Source organism: Asterias amurensis, chromosome 20 (assembly GCF_032118995.1).
Source record: "Asterias amurensis chromosome 20, ASM3211899v1".
Taxonomy (NCBI): domain Eukaryota; kingdom Metazoa; phylum Echinodermata; class Asteroidea; order Forcipulatida; family Asteriidae; genus Asterias; species Asterias amurensis.
The window spans coordinates 14,622,342-14,643,982 of NC_092667.1; the positions used below are offsets into that span (position 1 = coordinate 14,622,342).

Sequence of the window (21,641 nt, forward strand, 5' to 3'; positions counted from 1 at the left end):
TACATCAAATGAGGAAAAAGTTTTAAAAGGCAAGTATCGGGTTAACTCAACGGTTTCGAACCCCAACTGTTAGTTAGGGTGCCGAGAGAATTTGCTTTAGTCTCATATTTCCGATCCGCTGAGCCACGGCTCACCTCGATAAATATTCAAACCAAATCATCTTAAATATGATGGTTATTTGTGGTGCAATAATTGGAGTGATGCAATGTGTAGCTATACCTAACGATAGTGAAATTGAACAGCGCCACCGTGCGACACAGTCTTGACAGGATGCTGACGCTTAAACTATTATTGCGACTATTGACTCCGGATTTTGTTTCTTTTAAATTACCACAACCCTGTAATTGTATAGGTTTGGTAGTTCCTATATTGGCAAAAGGTCATCAATGTCAATAAATAGAGAAATAGTGATTTACAAGAACAATATTTAATGTAACTTTACATTTAACTCCGATCTGAGATATAATAAAATAATTACTTGTATAATAACTTATAAAGCTTCAGTAAGTTATTAGAACCCTGTCTTTTATTTCCAAGTGCAATTTTGTTGCTGACTCTGAGAGTGCTAGTGAACAGTGTTTGAAACAAAAGCGAGGAAAAGACAATGGAAAGCAAGAAAAAAGTAACTTATTGTCAGTCTTTGCTTTGTAAAGTACCCGTAAATTAGAAAATTATTAGAAAAAAAGACGGGAGAAAGTTAAAAGGCAAGTATCGGGTTAACTCAACGGGTTCGAACCCCAACTGTTAGTTAGGGTGCCGAGAGAATTTGCTTTAGTCTCATATTTCCGATCCGCTGAGCCACGGCTCACCTTGATAAATATCTAAACCAAATCATCTTAAATATGATGGTTAATTGTGGTGCAATAGTTGAAGTGATGCAATGTGTAGCTAATACCTAACGATAGTGAACTTGAACAGCGCCACCGTGCGACATAATATTGACAGGAGTAGGCTGACGCTTAAATTTATATGAGACTATAAAAATGACTCGGAATGGTTAAGAAACAGAACCCTGTCTTTTATTTTTAAGTGCAATTTTGTTGCTGTCTCAGATAGTGCTAGGAGACAGTGTTTGTAAAAAAGCGAGGAAAAGACAATGGAAAGCAAGAAAAAAGCGACTTCATGACAGTTTGTGCTAGCCTTTACGTACCCGTAAATAATACACCTAAAACAAAACTACATAAAATGGGGGAAAAGTTTTAAAAGGCAAGTATCGGGTTAACTCAACGGTTTCGAACCCCAATTGTTAGTTAGGGTGCCGAGAGAATTTGCTTTAGTCTCATATTTCCGATCCGCTGAGCCACGGCTCACCTCGATAAATATTTCAACCAAATCATCTTAAATATGATGGTTATTTCTGGTGCAATAGTTGGAGTGATGCAATGTGTAGCTAATACGATATTGAACTGGAACAGCGCCACCGCGCGACACAGTCTTGACAGGATGCTGACGCTCAAATTAATGCAACTATTATTGCACAACCATGACAAGATCCTATTTAAGTGTATATTTCCCTCTAACTGACCGGGCGAGCCGTGGATGAGTGGTTTGATTGAGAGCCTGAAGCTTGATCCCTAAGCGTGTCACTGTAACCCTGGCGGTTCGTCTGTTGGTTCACATACACACTGGCCACTGATTTAACTCGAAACTCGCCTTTTATTTTTATTACAACAATTTTTTTCACTTTTTATGTTTGTTGTGCAATCGCGTTACCTTAGTTGGCTTTATTTTACCTTTTAAACTTAATCTTTCCCAGTTTCACAATAATTTGTTTGGGTTTAAATGTTTGTCGTCGTGTTCTTGTTTGTGTTTACCCCCAATAATCCAGACGGGTTGGGGGGGGGGGTGGGGTGGACTCATAACCCGCCCGATAAAATGACAAGGTTTTCGGTTCGAATCCTACCAACTAACGACTAAAAGTTTTGCCGTCTAAGTTACTGAAAAACAACTACAGTGACTGGTGCAATAACCAAACAAGTTAAAAATTTTGTTTGTATGGGAGAGATTGGCTGATGCCAGCTTGGTGTTTATACCCCCATGCTGACCTTGGCGGGTAGATCATCCACACAAGACAGAAGATGACGGATGGCCCAATCGTATAATCTCTTATTATTCAACTGGAGTTTTGCAGTCTGTGAAAGTGCAATAACCAATAGGCCCTAACTATAAAACTGGGAGGAAAATACGATGAAAAGCAAGAAATAAAGAAGCCTAATGTCAGTTATATTGCTATCATTTTTAAAAACAAATTCAGCGGGGTAAGGTAAACAAAAAGGCGAGTATCAGGTTAACCAAACGGTTTCGAACCCTAACTGTGAGTTAGGGTGCCGAGAGAATTTGCTTTAGTCTCATATTTCCGATCCGCTGAGCCACGGCTCACCTCGATAAAATTTCAACCGAAAACATCTTAAATATGATGGTAAATTGTGGTGCAATAGTTGGAGTGATGCAATATGTAGCAATCACAGATACGGAACTTCATGTCTGTGGTAGAAATACCTATAACGATAGTGAACTTGAACAGCATCACAAGAGGGCGCTAGCACCAAGTATGTCAATCGCCTTTGTCAAAGAATATTGCACAATCATTTCATACCACACATTTATAATAGTATAATTTCCAATAGTGGATGGGTGAGCCACGGTACAGCGGTTATCTGTAAGTGAGCCTGAAGCACCTACCCAGAAAGCGGACTCGTGAGAGTTCGGGAGTCGCTGTGCTAATTCGATACTCGCCTACTTTTATTTCCACCCCCATGTTTTGTTTTTAAATAATTATTCTGAACTGCCATATATCTACAAAGTTGTTTTCTTTCCATCTGCTTCTTCTTTTCTAAAATTTATTGCTATTTTATTTTTTTTGCAGAATGTATGCAAAGAAGTTGTTTTTTGACATTCTGTCTAATCTTGTCAAAGTATTTGCTATTTTTAAAAAATTAGAACAGGCAAATTTTATCATTTGTGTATTAAATAATTATATTCATTTGTGTATTAAATAATTTTGTAAAAACAAATAAAATCATTAAATAAATGTTGGGTGTTACTAATTGTTTTCAATTATTTGTAATTTTCTCTGAATAACATTGATAGGAACTGACACATTGTTTTATATGTCAGCGTGTTTTTGACTTTGTGTTCTCTTGACTTTGCTTAATATTAAAATGAATTTAATTTTTTTGTATAGTTATGTAGATAAAACTGTCAATTGTCACAGGGAAAGCTCTGATTATATTGAAAAGACATTAAATTTAGAAACTTGTCGAAAAAAATAATAAAAACGAGATGGGCGCGGGTGTAGTATTTTATTTTGTAAAACAAAATTGTATGTATAAATTAACACAATATTTGGAAAAAATAGACACATTAGATAATACAACATCAGGTTGTGCAGAAAAATAATATTCTTAGTTTGTTTTTCTATTAAGCAAAGAAAGACACCATTTTATAAAGTCGTGTGAAAGTTTGGTGTTATTGTGTTGATCAATATTATTGTTTTGAGTTGTCTTACTCTGAACCAATAGAGGGCGCTACACATTCTATGCGCGATTGCTTTGAGTATGCAAATGAGTGAAGCCATAGTTTTCATCGGTCAACAATCCATGACAGTCAGGTCATCGCTAAGGAAATGTTTGGCCTACAAATTTCTCGTTTATTGCAGTAATTTCGGGTTTTCTGTTTCTAAAAATCACCAGAAGGTAAGTTATATACATTGCTACTATGTATTTGTTTGTTTTAATGTCGTCACTGAACTCTGTTTGTGGTAATGGGTGCGTTTTATCCGCAACTATTGAAACGAAAATGGCGACAATCTGCAGTGCCGAGTACGCCGAGTAAACACATGTAAACATATCACGGTACCCCATAATCACTGGAATACAAATTTTGATCTCTTATATTTTGGATGAATTAGTAGTTTTTCAGGGGTAATATTTGTAAACAAAATATGCCTTTATCTTGTGTTTGTACTCCAATACCAGGCAATATCGTGTTTTTGTCTGGCTAATTTAATAATATAGATTTTTTTCAATTTTAATTATAAAATAAGTTTCAAAGTCAAACAAACTCAACAAACAGAAAGAAACAACATTTTAACAGCAACAGTCACATCCGGCTCCGCCGTCGGGAGGAGGGTTATGTTAGCGCAACTATTATTTATGTGTCCATGTCATTCATTTCATCTTTCATAGTTTAATAAAAAATTATCTCTTAATTTCACTACTCTATTGACTATAATAATATGAACTATGCCCAAGTTACTGACTCTGATTGCATAAAAAGTGCAGTATTTGTGCGTTGATGATGTGGTACTGGTCGAGTGTTTGTTTGATAGCTAGGTATTTGGAGCAAAAGTAACACCATGCGTAGAATGATACTTTAGTTTAGCAAGTGTTTCTATAAGAACACGTATTTCTACTCATTTGCGATAAGTTTCTTAGTGAACATTTACTTGGCTTGTTTTGTATAATTTGGATTTGTGTAAAAAGAATAGACACTTTTCCTTTTCTGAAGACTTATTTATAAACAAAAACATATTTTTTTGGATGTGATATTTATTGGTTTTTAAACTACTTTTGATTCAGAAGCAGTTTAAAATTAAATTACTCGAGCTGGGCAACAACATTGTTATTCACAGACAAATCGTTGTTGGCAGACTTGTTGGAAAATAATTTAGCAGCTACTCTTCATCGGCCATCTTTTTATTTAAAATTTAATTTGAAAAAATAAGAAAAAGAAAAAAGTAACATGAAAGAAATCAAGCTGACACATTATTGATTACTTTGTAAATAAACTTATTTTAAAAACAAATTAATTGCTGCTTATGAAGGAAAGCACACTGTCCTTCAATCAAACGCAATGAAAATTGTCACAGATGTTTCTATTCTTGTATGCAAATGAACGCGGACAAAACATCATTCTAATTCTAATTCTTTAAGAATGCCCCTAAAAGAAAAAGAAAGAAAAACAACTTTAAACAAGAAAGAAAAAAAATTTTGCAACAGGATTGTCTGACGTATGACAAATTAATATGACAAGGTCTTTTGTAGTCATCATTGGTTTGTTCCATAAACAACTATTGTGGCAGAACACATCAGGCAAGGTCTAAACCCGGTGCCAGATATTGGATCTCCATAAATGTCTGTCTCATGTAACAGATGGCAAGCCTTTGACACGTTTGATCGCACAACCATTGTCCAACTGTACAGTGACATACTGCCTTTCATTTAAAATAACCAAACCTTAGAACTAACAAAAGGAACTCTAGCCTACATGTATGTCACAAGGCGGACGTTAAAAACAAAATAATCATTACTTGAATTGAAGAGCTCAAATCCCATTGATGAAAATTAACAGGTGACAGATTTACATCATTGTAACTTACATTGTTTATGGTATTGGTGAAAAACTTCCCTAAAAATATTAATCAACGAAATGCTTTTTAGTTGCTTTATGAGTAAAACAATTAATTTTTAGGAATATTCGGACAGGACTTGAGAAATTTGTACCATTAGCCACTTTTACATAATACTTAAAAATTTTAACAATTTGATTGATGAAATGTTTATCGTTTTCATTTATGTTTTCAGTTTCTGAAGTCAACTCACCGATCAAATCATCTCGCTGTACAATGTAATCGTTAATGACATCTGAGATGACCTTTGACACCATGATTATGGATTACCCCAATATGGAAGTATATCACACCAACAGTCCGAGAATTACTTTACGGATTTAGAGCTGTAGTGCGGACGTTTGTTGAGAACATTTTCAAGAATTGTCCGGCTTCTTGTAAGACTTTTTTGACAGGTCTGTTTGGACAGGCCGCTGTGCATGGCTTTGGTCAACATGAATCGTTATCAGATGTTGAAGCAGGTTGGGGATGGAACGTATGGAAGTGTCATACTAGGAAAAATGGAGAATGGAGAAATGGTCGCTATCAAAAAGTAAGTTTTTTTCTTGAAAAAAAAATATATATTCCATCTCCAGGTCTTGAAACATAGCACCCACAGGGATTGTGGTAAAGTGCCACTTTATTGCAATTTCTATTTCAAAAATTTTCATGTGGGAATTCTACCACTGATTTTTAAGGTTTGTCTCAAAGTCTTCTTGACCCTTCAAACTTTCTTGAAATAAGGAGAGCAGCAAAAGGAGAATATAGTCCACATTTTGTCTTAAGATCTGTAGTTTTGTGTGTCTGGTTTTGAACAGTGTCTGTAAACCTGCTTGGCCCAATTTCATGGCTCTGCTCATTTTCTGCACTTACGATCACCATTCTCTGCTCACGGCAAGCGCCAAATTTCTGCGCTAGCTGTGTAAATGTAGAATGCCTAGCAATGGAGTATGCATGCGCACAAGCCAAAATTCCCTGCTATCTTGAAATTACGCTTGACTTAAGCGCAGAACTCCCTGATTCCGTTAGCCCCGATTCTTTGCATACGGTTAGCAGAGCCATGAAATTGGGCCCTGATCTGTAACAGGATGTGAGGTTTGGTTCTAGAATAAGGGGGAGCCATCCCAAGCTCACATGGTGCTTTCAGGACTCTTCTCATTTGTCAAACCTCATCCCTGATTGATTAGATGTAGGCTGCTGCCAACCAGGTCTTGTATTGTGATCACTTGGTGATTACAGGAAATATGAATAAAATGCGTCTTAGTTCACTTGCCTCTTAAATCTAGGCCTTTTCCAATTTTCTAAGAAGTAAGCTGATCCAGTTTGGAAGTGATTTGCATCGTTATGATTAGGCCTACATATAGTTCTGATTAAAAAAATAATTGAAAAATCATTCTGATATCAGCTTTGATATTATCTACATAGCACACCTATCCCTTTACAAAATTAATTGCTTGCACAATAGGCCCTACCATACCAACCAATTGTTGTTTAGCAAGGTTGGCTATAGTTTACTAACCTGACGTTTCCATCATTAAAATTGGTTAACAGTATTGGTAATTACTCAAAGTTATTGTTAGCATAAAAACCTACTTGTTGATGGTATTAAGCATTGTAAGAAACGGCTCTCTCTGAAGTAGGCAAACTTACAACAAGAGTGTTTTTTTATTCATTGTTCTCTTGCGACTTTTCACAGATTTATTATTTTATACGTTTGGGATACACCAAGTGAGAATACTAGTCTTTGACAATAACCAAAGGTGTCCAGTGCCTTTAAAACTGCGATTCATCACATAAATCAGCAATCATTGTTTGTTAAGAGGATGTTTTGTATATATTTAAAAAAAATCAGATGGTGGTCTCTGTGTGTCTGTGATGTTAATTGTGATTATTTGTGTTCTTTTGTAGAATGAAGAAGAAATACTACTCCTGGGATGAATGTATGGATTTAAGAGAAGTCAAGGTACCGTACTGACATGTGCAAGCTTTACATTGTATTGCCCAAAGATTAGAAATCAGCTTCTCAGCAGGGTCTCATGATTCTGCTTACCTCAGAATTCTTCACTTATCAAGCTTAGTTTAATGGGCAGTAAGCACAGAATTCCATGGTTAGCAGAGACCTGAGAATTGACCCCCGATCAGATATATATTTCTTTTTTCTTGATTGTTTGTGCCATAAAAAACAGAAAAACTATCTGTTTACTTTTTAAAAGGGACACTTTGCCTTGGATAGGGTGATTTTTAATACAATTTTGTTAGGAAATGAATGTTTTAAAAGTTGAATAATGATCCACACAAATATGCCTCAAAATGCCTGATTTTCCTTAAAAACTTTGTGAACTAACACCGTCCTCCATTTTGTGGAGTCCAAAGTTTGACTTTACATACTTATATCACAAAGTATAAGGAAAACCACAGATTTTTGTGGCATCTGGATCAACTACATTGAATATTCGGTTTTTAAAACATCTTTCCAACCATTCATTCATTTAAATCCATTTCACTACAAACACTATCATGTTTATAGCCAAACTCAAGGAATCCAATGCAAGTGTTAGTGTCCAAGGGCGACTCCCCTCAAGTTTGGAATATCAAGTCGCATGTAAGGCTTGTTTGTGGATTGTTCAATAAGGCATGATGTTCTTCCTACATCAATCTGAATTCCAGTTGTCACCCGCAGAAAAATAATCAAACAGCCTGAGAAATCTTTAAAAGCCTAAAAAAAAAAATTAACATAATTGACTATGTATGTACATCAGCCTGTGTACTCATTAAAGTTATCCATCTAGGGCCTTATATCATGTCTTATTATACGTCTTGAAACGATCAACTAGGACCCCATAGTGCTGCTGTTACCATAGTTATCGTACTTTTCCTCCCCTCAGTCCTTGAAGAAGCTGAACCACGCAAACATCGTCAAGTTGAAGGAAGTAGTGAGGGAAGACAACCAGTTATTCTTCATCTTTGAGTACATGAAAGAGAATCTCTATCAACTTATGAAGGACAGGTAGGACTTATTTTATTTTGTTCACTCATTTTACAGGTTTGAAAAGGGAAGCCATTGTTTGGCAATCACTCTTAAAATCTTAAAATTAATAGGAAAAAAACAATGTGTGAATTGCGATTTGTGCACATATTTGGCGGATATGCAATTATATTTAAATATTTTACTTTTTAAAAAACAATTTCATCAATGCATTTTAAAGATAAAACCATTTAGAATGCTCCAGGTTACACATTTTAAACCAAAGTTAAAAACCAAGTAAGAAACATTCCAAAGATGTTGTTTCAAATTCAGTGCAGGTCTGAAATTTCGTTTTTAAAAGGGAAAGTCCGTTTTCATTTTGAAGGGGCACCAAGGCCAAGACAAGGGACACTAGAGGCCTTGTCCTGCGAGTAATTCCAGCCCGCATTGTCCTTTGGCCAAACTTCCAAAATTTTGGACTGGGATGATCCCAGGTCGGGGGAGAATTCAAGAACCCTGACAACCCGGCATGAAATTTGTAAAATTTATTTGACAAGATGAGAAAACTGCAGATATTTGGTCATGACGTAAACTGATGATTTGTTTACTGTCTTTTGGTCCACTGTTTTGATGTCTAACCAATCACCATGGATACGCAAGGTTATTGTTAATTAACTTGCTCACCGAGACTTACCTTTCAGAAGTTATCAAAAGTAATATTAACAAAATAAATCAATAATGGAGAGAACCTCTGGTTAAAATGCAAACATGCTATTATTTCTCACACAGGAGTAGTATTTCTTAATCCGATCCATAGGCGACAAACATGAGAGGAATACGGGCTGTATATTAGTTCTGCATGACCGAGCCCATTAATAATGTAACTCCATTGATTCCCACGCGCTGTAGTGTACTCAAAGCATTGCCGTCCTTGTTTATTCCTCCCCAACAACACTTTGGCATAATGACCAAAATGTAGCTTTGTATATTTTGTTTTTTTCTTCCCTTCGTGCCAAATGTATTCAATGTCTAAATCTTTAGTTATAAAAATTAAGCATACAGGCCTGAATTGGGATAACATGAATTTAATTTAGTTGGTACACTGTACATGTAATTGCTGTAGGGAAAATTCACAAATTTCTCAAATTTCATTTGGATCTGCATCTTGAGGCATTACATGTACTTGTATACATGACTCTTTTCCCATCCGTGTGCAAAATCGAATTGTAGAAACATTAGACACAAATGGAGTGCAGTGGTCCATTAATTGGAATTTTTGATTACTACAGTCATTGTTAACTACATGTATTATTGACAACAAGTCATGATTGCCTCGTTGCTAAGCAGTGACGTCGGAACGCTCTCCAAAAGCTGACAAAAGATCAATTATTAATATATTGAGTTCACCACCAAGGGCAAGGCATGGCTGTTCGTAGTTGCCATGGCAACAGCGCATTGCAAACAAACGATTCCCACAGTTCCCTATGAACATTAATTAGCACAAAGGTTTTCATAATCTATTATGCAACAAACCATCAATTAATGTGAGTATGCCATGTACATGTAATTCAAGAAACAGCCCCTGTAATAATATCTACTATTATAGTCAAGGAATTTATCACGTACATGTATTGTAGTTGTCATCCGGCATTTAACCCCAATCTATTTGATGATGTCAAAACGGCAAATAGTTTTGGAAAATTAGATGGTCCAAGGAAAAATACAATGCGTCAGAAAAATGACTGAGTTTTGGTCCGGATATAAGGTTGTTCTACTTGATTGAGTGCAACAAAAAAGACATAGTGACTGTTATTTTAAAGCCATTGGACCCTTTCGGTAAACAGTGTTGTCCAAGGCCCACACTTAGTGTACCTCAACTTCTATATCAAATAACAAACCTGTGAAAATTTAGGCTCAATCGGTCATTGGAGTCGGGAGAAAACAACGGAAAAACCCACCCTTGTTTCCGCGCGTTTCGCCGTGTCAGGACATGTGTTAAAAATAAATCCGTTATTCTCGTTAACGAGAATTTATATTGTATTGCTGTTTTCTCAAAAAGTAAAGCATTTCATGGACTAATATTTCAAGAGAAGTATTTCACCATTGCCTTCTGTAAACCCTTTAAGTTATTTGTTAATCTGTGAACTTTTACTTTTTTTCTGAACCGAAAGGGTCCAATGGCTTTAAGTTGGCATGGCAACATAGCAGTGCAAACAAACGATTTTCATGGTTCCCTTGATGTTGATTGGGGAAAAAAAAAACGTTTTTATTATAGGCCCTAAATCGTTTTGATGAGTTATTAATTAAATGGGAGTATGTCGTACATCAGTGAGAAAATATTAGCATGATTATTGAGCTTCAATAGGTTTGAGATCACTCACCAGCCGTTCTACAAAAACTAAGTAATAGCTTGAACAAATTATTCTGGAGTTTATGTTATTTCTAACTTTTGACCTGATGCTTCGTTTATGGAAGGGCAAAGGCACAAAGGCGTTTTCTCCTTAGTATTTGGCACCTATGTGAAGACATTTTGGAACATTTCATGGGGCACAAAGGCAATGAAGCTACATTGCCTCCAGTTGCCTCTGTGAAGGATCACACCTGAATAAAGTGAAACATTTCAAATGGCACCACGGCAATGACCAGGGGCATGGAGGCAGTTGCCTGTAAATTAGTTACGATTATTGGACTAAGGTTAGATTGAATTGAAGGAAAGCACACCACACACAATGTGTGCAACATGCTAGTTTGAAATAGATGATTAATCCAAGTCTATTACTAGGCAACAGTAAAAAAAAAAGTTTGTTTAGGGGGGGCCTAATGTTTTCAACAAAAAATGCACTCAATATTCTCACACTATTACTTTGCCATTTTTAAAGTACATTTCTATTGTATCTTAGTTATTATCAGCAATGGAGATGAAATGTACACAAATTGGTCAATATTTTGCAGAGCCATTCATGAACTGACAATCAGCCTAAGTAGACGAGTTGATTGTCAATTACCCGATTGCTGTGAACAGTCCTTGTCATGAACCTGAGTGTGCTCTTGGTTTTTTTCTCATTGACCAAATGGCTCTTAATTTATAGTCCCAGACTCTTAGACCTCTCTCGGTGACGTTAATGTCAGTTGGTAATTTAAAAGCACAAAAGGCTGCCCTGGCAAGTAAGGACACAATTAATGACATTATAGAGTCACAACATTGGCAATATTTCCCTTGCTTGAGCGGTGCAGTACAAAAATATTTACAAAAATTCCAAAGTGACTTTACACTTGAATTTGAATTTCTCAGATTATATTGGCAGTTGCAAAGTGATGTATCTTGAGAAAACGAATTTGCATTGTGACATTATTCAATTTCATGCAGTAGGCATCGGAAGATTGGCGTGCCTTTTCGTGTGGCTTACGGTAGGCATCACTATGGAATTGAAATTGCACAGTAAACACAAATTGGTTGTTAAGCAGCTCTATGAAATTGGGCTCAGATGTTATTAAATCAAATCCAACTCGTAGATAGCTTTATTGATAGGTTATGGATAGCTTTAGATTAGTAGTTATGGCTGGAATGATGAATGTCTTCTTCCTCAATGTTGTCCTTGCAGTCATCGGTCACAGCGAAAGTCGCGTTACCCGGAAGTCGCTTGATTCTACGGATAATGTCAAAGTATTCAATGTTGACATTCAAGGACAGAATCACTTGACATTTGATTTTTCTATTGATGAACTTCAGCTGTTGTCACAATAGCCAAGTTTTCTTATTGATTCATGTACTGAGAGATAATTTGATTTTAAAAATGATAGTGCGCTGCATGCACCTGTCCAGATTCTGCCTGAGTGGAAATTCCAGTGGGCGGGGCTATGAGTGGTGGGAGGGGTGACAGTATTTTCCTTTGTAGCGTATGAAGGGATATACTTATAATAACAGCATTTAGCAAAGTGTCCTTTTCCCAGAGGTTGCCATTAAGCTACAAAAAAACATATGAAAACCAGAGGAAACATTTGTATTAAACAAACAAGTGATTTTTAAGATGCTTTTTGAACTGGGAAATTTTGAAGTCATATTGGAGCAAAGAGATTAGAAGACATTTAAAGCGCTCGCTAAACTTAATAATAATAATTATACTAAATCTAGATATTTGCAGGCGTTCAAAGTTCTTCCGCCCAGATGCTGAAATAAAAATATGTTCATCTTCCTCTACTTTCAGGTTGATAAATTCAACTGATACTTCCTTTGATTATATGTAATTTAAACAGATATATCTTATTCTTATTTCTCTTACAGAGACAAGCTTTTTCCGGAGTCAGTCATCAGGAATATAATGTTTCAAATTCTGCAAGGAATGGCATTTATTCATAAACATGGTGAGAGCTTTGTGTTTTGTACATCATTTTGTTAACTGTGCATGTCTATAGTCAGGCCTGGGTCAGTGTGTTAAGCATTAATACGGTCAGTAAACTTAAAAAGTTCTTGATAAAAATAAAATTGAGTACTTTTGCACTTTTGTTAATATGTCATTTCCCTTGGATTTTATTTCAGATGTTTTTTTAAAGGGAATACATGTAGTTAGATCCCTCAGCGCTATGTGTCAGGGTTTTTTTTCCTGCAAATTGTATTTTTAGCTTTTTATTTGTCTTTGGTGTAAGCTTTTGTATAGACCGGACGCACAAGCTGTTCATTTGATAACGAATGGCATTTCATTTATTCGTTTGTCCAATTGTTAGACTGCTATATTGCTTTTACAGCTACTGTATGTGCATTATACTTTATAATGTAATTATCATAATTAAATTCAGTACTTCCGACAAAATAGTCCCATGCATAATGTCCAGCTCTGATGTAAACAGACATTTAAATTAATTTAAGACAAAGTTAATGAAATCTCGATCGTGTTATATATAGCTGCAATTATGTACTATACCAGTAACTGTACAGATGTTAAGAAATCACACTATTTTGAAGAAAAGCAAGCATCGTATAACATTTCTTTACTTTTCTGAAGTAAGTTTTGTAGCATTTATAAGGAGATTTCTTTCTTGAGTATTAGTAAATGACTTAAGTTCATGAAGTAAAGAGAATGGCCGATTATTCTGCTGGATGTTTTAACCAGTTTGATCCGTTATATTTTGGAATCATCTGAAGAATGCATTTTTTTTTAAACAGTAGGCCATGTCCAAATTGATGGATCTGACTCTGCCTATGGCTTGATCCCATGGATTGAAGTATAGGGCATGTAGACAACCCTAGCAACACCCTTAGCAACAGACGCAGCCATAGCAGCAGATTTAGATACGGCCTTACTAACACCATTTCTGTCATGTTCCCTATGTCATGTAGCATTAACCAACACTGCTTGTGAACATGTCAAAAAGGAGCCAGTCTATTTCCCACCTTTCAAGCCTTGATCAGTATTGAATTATTTGCTCAATTCTCGTACAGGTTTTTTCCATCGTGACATGAAGCCTGAGAATCTGTTGTGTCAGGGTCCTGAACTGGTCAAGATAGCGGACTTTGGACTGGCTAGAGAGACTAGGTCAAGACCACCTTATACAGACTATGTATCCACAAGATGGTAAGATCAGGGAGGCTCCGTTTTTAATAAAAATGAATAAAAACAAAAGTTTGTATCATAATTTGGTAGAGATCCCTGGCTACACGGCAGTTAGCAGTTGTATGGCTTCTGACTGGCATCCCCCCTTCCCCCGCCATAAGAGCAAGTGACAATCATCACAATAGCAAACTAGTCCTCATTCCCATTCTTAAAACTGTGTGATCGCTATTTTCCATTTTACAAATATCTTTCTGTTTTTCTGTAAGGATTTATATTGGTCTCCAATAAGGTTGACCAGTAAGGTTTTAGAATTAATTCCTGATGTTTCCTTTTTTTAATTTTTATGATAGGTACCGTGCCCCTGAAGTACTTTTGCGTTCAACGAACTACAGCTCCCCCATAGATGTGTGGGCTATTGGTTGTATCATGGCAGAGCTATATACATTAAGACCCCTATTCCCTGGAAACAGTGAAGTAGATGAGATCTTCAAGATCTGCACTGTCTTAGGAACACCCAAGAGGGTAAGATTAAGATTTTCTTAAGGGTTTTTGGTACTTTTTGTACGACACAAATGTCCACACATTTACATTAAACTTACATGGTATAGAGATAATGATGGTTGAAAACTTCCCATAAAATATTACTTGCTGGGGTGCTGTAGATTTTTAGAAATGATTAAAACAAATTAATTACAAAGGTTCACAGGTTTGTTATATTATTTAACGGTTGACCACACAAAACATGAACTCTGTCAGTGACTATTTTGTCAGCTCGGTCAATCCTGTATCTAGGAGGGTTTGACGACTTGTAACCAACCTTAGATCTTGTAGCATCTCATAAAATGTTGGTTTGCTTCTTCCAGGATGAATGGCAAGAAGGCTTCAAGCTGGCCTCCAACATGAACTTTAAGTTCCCTCAGTGTGTCACCCAAGCACTCAAGACTCTTATTCCCAACGCCAGTAACGATGCCTTGACATTAATGAAGGACATGATGGCCTGGAATCCACAGAAACGACCCACAGTCACCCAGGTAAGTTGGCTAGGCCCAATGTCATGGCTCTGCTTACTGCCGAATTCTGCGCTCACAATCACCATTACTGCTTACTGTGCAAGCGTCAAATTACTACGGTAATTGTGTAAGCGAAGGTTTTTAGTAACGAGGAGTACATAATACATGGAAATCTAAAAAAACAACTCGTGCATTAATCGTTTCTCAGCTTCAAATGTTATGCAGTCAAAAAATTTCCAAATCATATTACTTTAAGGGGAATCCTTTCTTATAATAGTTTATACTGTCAACAGTTTATAATGTGAAGTTACTAATCTGTGCCTCTTTCTTTTATTTAAACGTAGTCCTAAGTCTTTAAACATCTCTGCCATACTGCACCACATTTTGTCTGATCTTCAACGTTCAAGTTGTACTTTCTCTGTCAGCTTTTGTAATGTTTTTTTTTCAAACCTCCCAACAGGCTTTGAGATATCCCTACTTCCAAGTCGGTCAGAATCTCGGACCAAAGATGCCAGCAGTATCAAATCGACAAATGTCAGCTAACCGTGGCTTCAACCCACCACCACCACAACAACAACAACAACAACAACAACAACAACAACAACAGAAAAGAGATACATTCGTAAAGAGAGACAGTTTCACAAATGCCCCAATGGACTATAACAAAACTGTATCTGGTGACCCAGATGGTCTAGATGACTACCTCACGTCATTAGGCACGACAAAGATCTCCAAGCAACCACCAGCAGCTAAAGACATCACATCCACTCAGAGAAATCCAGCACTGACCAATGGTGCTGGAAACAAAAGCGGTCGAAGGAGGTGGGACTTTCAGCAGAAGGCAGAGCAGATGGACAGCTTTGATGATTTTGGGGACTTTGACAGTAAGAAAGCTGGAGGTATCGGTCTGCAAAAGAAAGTTGCTCCTGTCTTGAAAAAGAGATCTTCATTTGACTGGGATGACGATGACGATTTATTTGGGTAAGTCGTTTGTGAAGACTAACAAGGAATCTTGTTTCTTAAACCTTTGTCAGTTTTCTTTTCAAAATATCTAGCTGATTACACGGCTGAGTGGTTCAGAGCATCAAATTCAAGTTCTGGTGGTTAAAGGTCATCGGAGTGTAGGTTTGAAACACGGTTATGACACTTGTATCCTTGACCATGATGCTTTATACTATAAATGCTTCTTTTCACCCAATGGTATAAATGGGAACCTGCGAGGGTAGAGGTTGATATTGTGTATGAAAAAGCCACTAGAGCGCCATTGCAACTCGGAGCTGTATATTCCCTAGGGAGCTGAGAAAGATTAAAGGTCAGTTATTGGCCTAGTGACCAGGGCACTAATTTAAAGTGCATTAATACGGTCATTGTGAAAACGCACTACATAAGAGCTTGATATTACAATTATTATTTTGAAAACCAATATATGTTTTGTTATCAAACATTTGCAGAAGTCCCCTGTAGTATTTGTTTGTGTCCTTAAACTTTGATTCTTTCTGACCATTTAGGAGTCCACCAAAGAATAAGACATCCTACTCTAAGGTTCAAGCCCCTGGTAGACCAGTACTTGAGTCAGGTCGATCGTCAGCATCTTCAGCTAAACAGTTCTACATCAGATCAGCACGGTACAAACCAGGTAAGCGGTTTACTCATTTTGGTTTTACCCTCCACACAGATGTGTGTGTGTGAGCACTGTATACTGAGTACTTTCCTGAGTTCTGTGAACAAAATCAGAGGCACATTACTCGGATGGGATTTGAACCCAGGACCTTTGCAATTTTAGAGCAATGTCTTACCAACTAGACCACCGAGATTCTATCAACAGCTGAAGTGTCTCTCACCAAGTAAAGTTTGATGGTCATTATGTTTTTTGAGTATTTACCAATCTATGACTTTATCTTTACAATGTTTTCTTGTTGTTTCTTAGGATTGAATCAGAAAAGCCCAAGGAAAGATTCATCTCAAGGTCTGCCACCTCTTGCAAAACTACCTTCTGGTCACAGCACGAGGGCCAACAACGTCCTAGGTAAGCTGGTCGAAATGTTCAGACCAATTAAGAACTCCCTCCTCGGTAGTGAAGTTTATAACGAGAAGTCCCCTCGATCCACTACAGCTAAAGTAGTAGTCCCGGCCGATTTTCTACCTTCAGCCCGGTAGTAGTTAAAAAGCAGGACAGTTCTCCACTCTCCAACTCCACTGTAGTAGAATATAAAGCGAGACAAGTTCGACTTTGTATTTGAAATATCAGGTATCTAATTGTTCAGTTTGTAGAGCACACGTGTTGGTAATCTGGAGGTTGCAGGTTCGAATCCGGCTCTTTGTAAGTTGTCTATGTTCAACCACAATTTGTTTTTTCATTTAACTAGTTGGCTTTCGGTGTGTTTTTGATTTTGTCAATAAATGTTGTTTTTCTTGCCTTATTTAGGAGCGAGATATAACAACACTAAGCCAGAAGGAGGTTACGGTGCGAGCTATATGCCGTCCTTCGGACAGAAACAAGCCTCAGGAGTATCTGGTGAGTCTCATTGTCTATTTCCATAAAATAGCCTAGAAATAAGTAAATATTGCACTTGCCGTGGTGCCCTGTGCTTTTACTGTGGTGCCCTTTGCAGAGTTCCAATACAAATGGACATTGTCCTCGTAGCAGTGCCCCTCACCAGAAGAACATTGTTGTGCCCCTTCAAGAACGAAAGTCAAGGCCTGTACCTCCCAAATACCTCTTAACTAACATGGTTTCCTCTCCAATCAGATCTGAAATCATGGAATCAGCCAAGAGCTCCAGCAATCCCCACCAGTAACTTCTCCACATCGGCTGGTATCAGGCCGCAAGCGGTACACGGCAGAACTAACTGGGCTGCAAAGTAAGTAGTAGATAGTAAGCAGTGGGGTCAGACTGGGAATGTTCTCAAATTTCGGCTCAGGACCAGAGCCGAATTTTATAAATCCTGTAAGCATAAAAACTTGCTAAGCAATTTGCTAAGCAAAGAAATTATTGCTTAACAGAAACAGGTTACCAGCCAAAATTACATGAGGTTTACATTGTTGTGACTTGTGCCTCACTCAAATTTTGCTTAGCAAAGACATTTTTCAAGCAGTATTTTCTACTAAACAGCTTTATGAAACTGGGTCCTGGTTTTAGCTTGGGTTCTTTTACGTGCTTTACGCAACACATAGGACCTACATCTTTACGTCCCAACCTAAGGATTAAGCAATAATTGAAAAGTGTCTTGCTTGAGAGGACACAAGTGTCAAGACAGGGACCCGAACCCACACTCTGCTGATCAGAAACTACAGAGCTTTACGCCACACAATGACAGGCTGCATCATTTTGTCAATTTCTTTGACTATCTGAACAGAATAAGTTGCCTGCGTTGTTGAAACACTTGCTATTAAAATTGATTCCAATGTTTGTTTTTGTCTTCTTTTGTTTTACTAGGTACGGCGGAGGAGTGCACTAAGCATCAAGAATCTGGTCAAATGTAAGCGCTGACAATCAAAATCATAGGAATACCTGAGTGTATAATTTTGTATATGATTTGATTAAAGTCATATTTATACAGCCTTAAAACTTGTTATTACGTATGTAAAGAAACCTTTGTTTTTGTATGAGAATTGTGTTATGCAGTGGCCATTTTGATTTGCTCTTACCATGGTGTTTGCTCCATCTGAAACTGCTGATGTAGCCTAGCTGTAGGAAGTGCCAAAGCTGATTTGCCTAGCTGTAAGAAATGCCAAAGCTGTGGTTTTTAGAGTAAACTCATCGACCCAATAGTGTGGTACCCATGCAGTGGGTAATCCATCTCTTAATGAACATAGCCATGAAGTCAGGGTACACAACAAAGATGGCCGCTGCATAACCAGTCCAAGGCTTAGTCCAAGCTGACGTCTACGGCTACACTAACGGCTACATCACTACATTTACCTTTTCATCATAGCAGTAAAAGATAACAGCCAAAGCCATAAATGTCCATTTTGATTTCTGCCAATCTTAGATTGTACCCATGCCAATGTAAAATATAACGCATGATGAACTTTGAAAAGCTTCATCCTCAATATAAACAGTCCGCAGTGCATTGATAACAGTAGAGCATCAGACATCCATACCCCCCAACCAGCCTGTCACTAAGTTTTTAATTTGTGCATAGATGTATATACTCCTGTATAGTTTTGTATCAATTTCAAGTGCTATTAACCAACATCCCAAAATGCACAAGGTTACTTAAATGAGATACTAATGTTTCTGTAAATAAGATTGTGATTTTTACAGTAAAACCTTATAACTTTTTATTTTAATAACTTGGGTGGCTAGTACAAGCTCTTTTCACTCAGTCCAACCATGGAGGTAGAATCTACCTCCATGGTTGGACGAAGCTGTAGCTTTTTTGGGGGGCTTCTTATTCTTATTATACCGCTTTGTTTGATGTGAAATTAGATAAAGGGTAAATATCTATCAAGTTTGTTAGTTTACATGAATAACATTCAGCAGAAGTGGCCAATTAAGTACAGTTTTGAGGAAGATGAATCCAAACTTGGAAACTTTTCACATTTTCAACTGGGAATGTTTTGCTTTATTTTCATGATTTTGCTTTTACTTCCTTTTTGAGATTCCAAGTGCAATAATTGAAATCTTAAGATCATATGCTACAAAGTTGTGCTTTCCCAGCACAGGTAAACATATGATAAATGCTGACCTTTGACACCGTGGGCCATACCATTTGCTCGTAGGGGGAAATGTCAAAGGTGACATTTTTGTTCCTGTAAATTCTGGGACAGAGTGATGTGTTACACCTGTTTTTAATTACCATATTATTCAAAAATAAAATTGTAGTTAACAGAATCTAATCTTTATTACGGTAGACTGATTTTGTTTTCCCCCTTTTAAATCAACTTATCTGTGGCTAAATTAATGTCTTGTTCCATTTTGGTGGTAGTGTAAAAGGGGACTTTAGGGGACACTAGGTGGCAGCAGACTTACCAGGTAAATCCATTGTCCTAGCTATTGTGCTCATCCTCAGAACTACGTAAAAAAACAATGGTTAATTGGTAAGTTTGCTGCCACCTATATTTCAAAGTCAGCCATTGGCTTGAATAGTTTTCTATTGGGCTGAGGGTGAAGGGAAAAATTAAAGTGACAATGTGATAAAGATAAATAATTTGATTTTGTCTGTGAAGTGTAGATCAGGACACAGACATAACATGATAACACTTATGTCAACGTTCCTTCAGCAATGTCCTTCATTGTTTCTTATCACATGCTACATTATCATCATCTATTTACTGCTGTACTTTGCATAAATACACAACATGATCTCATGATTCTTGTGTAAACAAAAACAAAACAAAGGACAAATGGAGTTGTTTAGATACACCTTACTTAGCGGACACCACTTTTTGTTGCTGATTTCTTAGGATTTTTCAAGATTTCATTACTTTTTTCTGATTCAATATTTCATTTTTTTTTTTTCTGATTTCAGAATTTTGTAACATCTAGCTACAAAAGCTAATCGCCAACAACAAAATAACAATAAAGGCATTTGTAAAGCACACACATGTAATGGAAAAGCTTCTAAGCATATTAAGGGAACAATAAAATACACATTGATTGAAAGATACAATTACAAATAAGCAGCTTCAAACAAATGAGTTTTTAACAGAGATTTAAAACAGTGTAAAGTACTAGCATGGCGAATATGCACAGAATACTATTCAAAAGAAAATTGTGCGGTAAGAAAATGATCCGTGGCCATAAAAAAATGGAATAAGCTCTGGTAGTTGAAAGCAATAGAAAGAAATAGCTCACATTGTGTCCAAATATGTAGGTTTACAATCTTATTACAAGTCATTTGTGTGATAGCTGATGTTACTTAAATATACTACACAGTTGCCTGTAAAAGTGAAGTTTGTGAAAAGGCCTTCACACTTGGATAAGATACAGTGTTGGTTCTTGGAAAAACAGAAATATATACAACAAAGAGAAGCAAAGGGTATGAGTTGCTCAGCGAGTTGAAAAAGTTTCTTCTTTGGAAAGTTTGTGACTGAAAAATTCTTGATATACAATTAAGATGATTAGGATATCATTCTCTAACTAAATCTGCACAGATATGAATATAGAGATTATAATATAAATAGAACAAAAGAAGGAAATATGTCTGCTTGCTGTGTATCTTGATACAAAAATAATTACAATGTATCATATCTAACCTAAATCACCAAATGAAGCTGATGTATGTAAATAAAACGAATGGAAACTATAAGAACAATGTATATTAAAAGAAGAGGGACAAACATTCAATTTGTACATTCGCTTGGGTTGAAACTGAAATTTCCTGACTATTTTTTACAGCATGCAAAGTGTACAGCTATTTTATTTATTACGAAATTTGAGCTTTGAACGTTGTTTGCGAACAGAATATATTCGGTGAGTGAGAAATGTAGAGAGATATCTTTTTAGAATGTGGATACTTTCCCCAGTGGATTCCTAAATTCACTTTTAGTAAAATAAAATACTTGTACATTTCCTTCACATTCCAATTTTATTTTATGTTATTTTAACTTTCTCATTTTAATCTCATACGAGTTTAGGTCGGAGTTGAATTTTTACATGGTGGAAGTATTTAGGTGAGGTTTGTGGTAGAGCCATGTGTACATTTTTGAAACCACCAGTTCTTTTCAGAATCTTCACTACTCAAAAGAGATTTACATACGGTGCTACCACAAACCTCATCTAT

At 36.6% G+C, this 21,641-nt stretch overlaps 1 protein-coding gene and 1 non-coding gene across 2 annotated transcripts; one reads left to right on the forward strand and one right to left on the reverse strand.

Moving 5' to 3' along the window:
* The first annotated feature begins 3,565 nt into the window (after positions 1 to 3,565).
* On the forward strand, positions 3,566 to 19,755 carry LOC139952338 (serine/threonine-protein kinase MAK-like). Its single transcript, XM_071951449.1, has 14 exons — positions 3,566 to 3,695; positions 5,586 to 5,942; positions 7,298 to 7,352; positions 8,275 to 8,396; positions 12,637 to 12,716; positions 13,792 to 13,924; positions 14,254 to 14,425; positions 14,767 to 14,934; positions 15,374 to 15,894; positions 16,422 to 16,549; positions 16,841 to 16,939; positions 17,339 to 17,428; positions 17,663 to 17,774; positions 18,350 to 19,755. Exons 2-14 carry the CDS (start codon positions 5,830 to 5,832, stop codon positions 18,369 to 18,371), a joined length of 1,815 nt encoding a protein of 604 aa, XP_071807550.1. The 5' UTR covers positions 3,566 to 3,695; positions 5,586 to 5,829; the 3' UTR covers positions 18,372 to 19,755.
* Trnaf-aaa (transfer RNA phenylalanine (anticodon AAA)) lies at positions 16,653 to 16,727 on the reverse strand. The gene has a single exon. It is a non-coding gene; the product is annotated as a tRNA-Phe (tRNA).
* Positions 19,756 to 21,641: the final 1,886 nt, after the last annotated feature.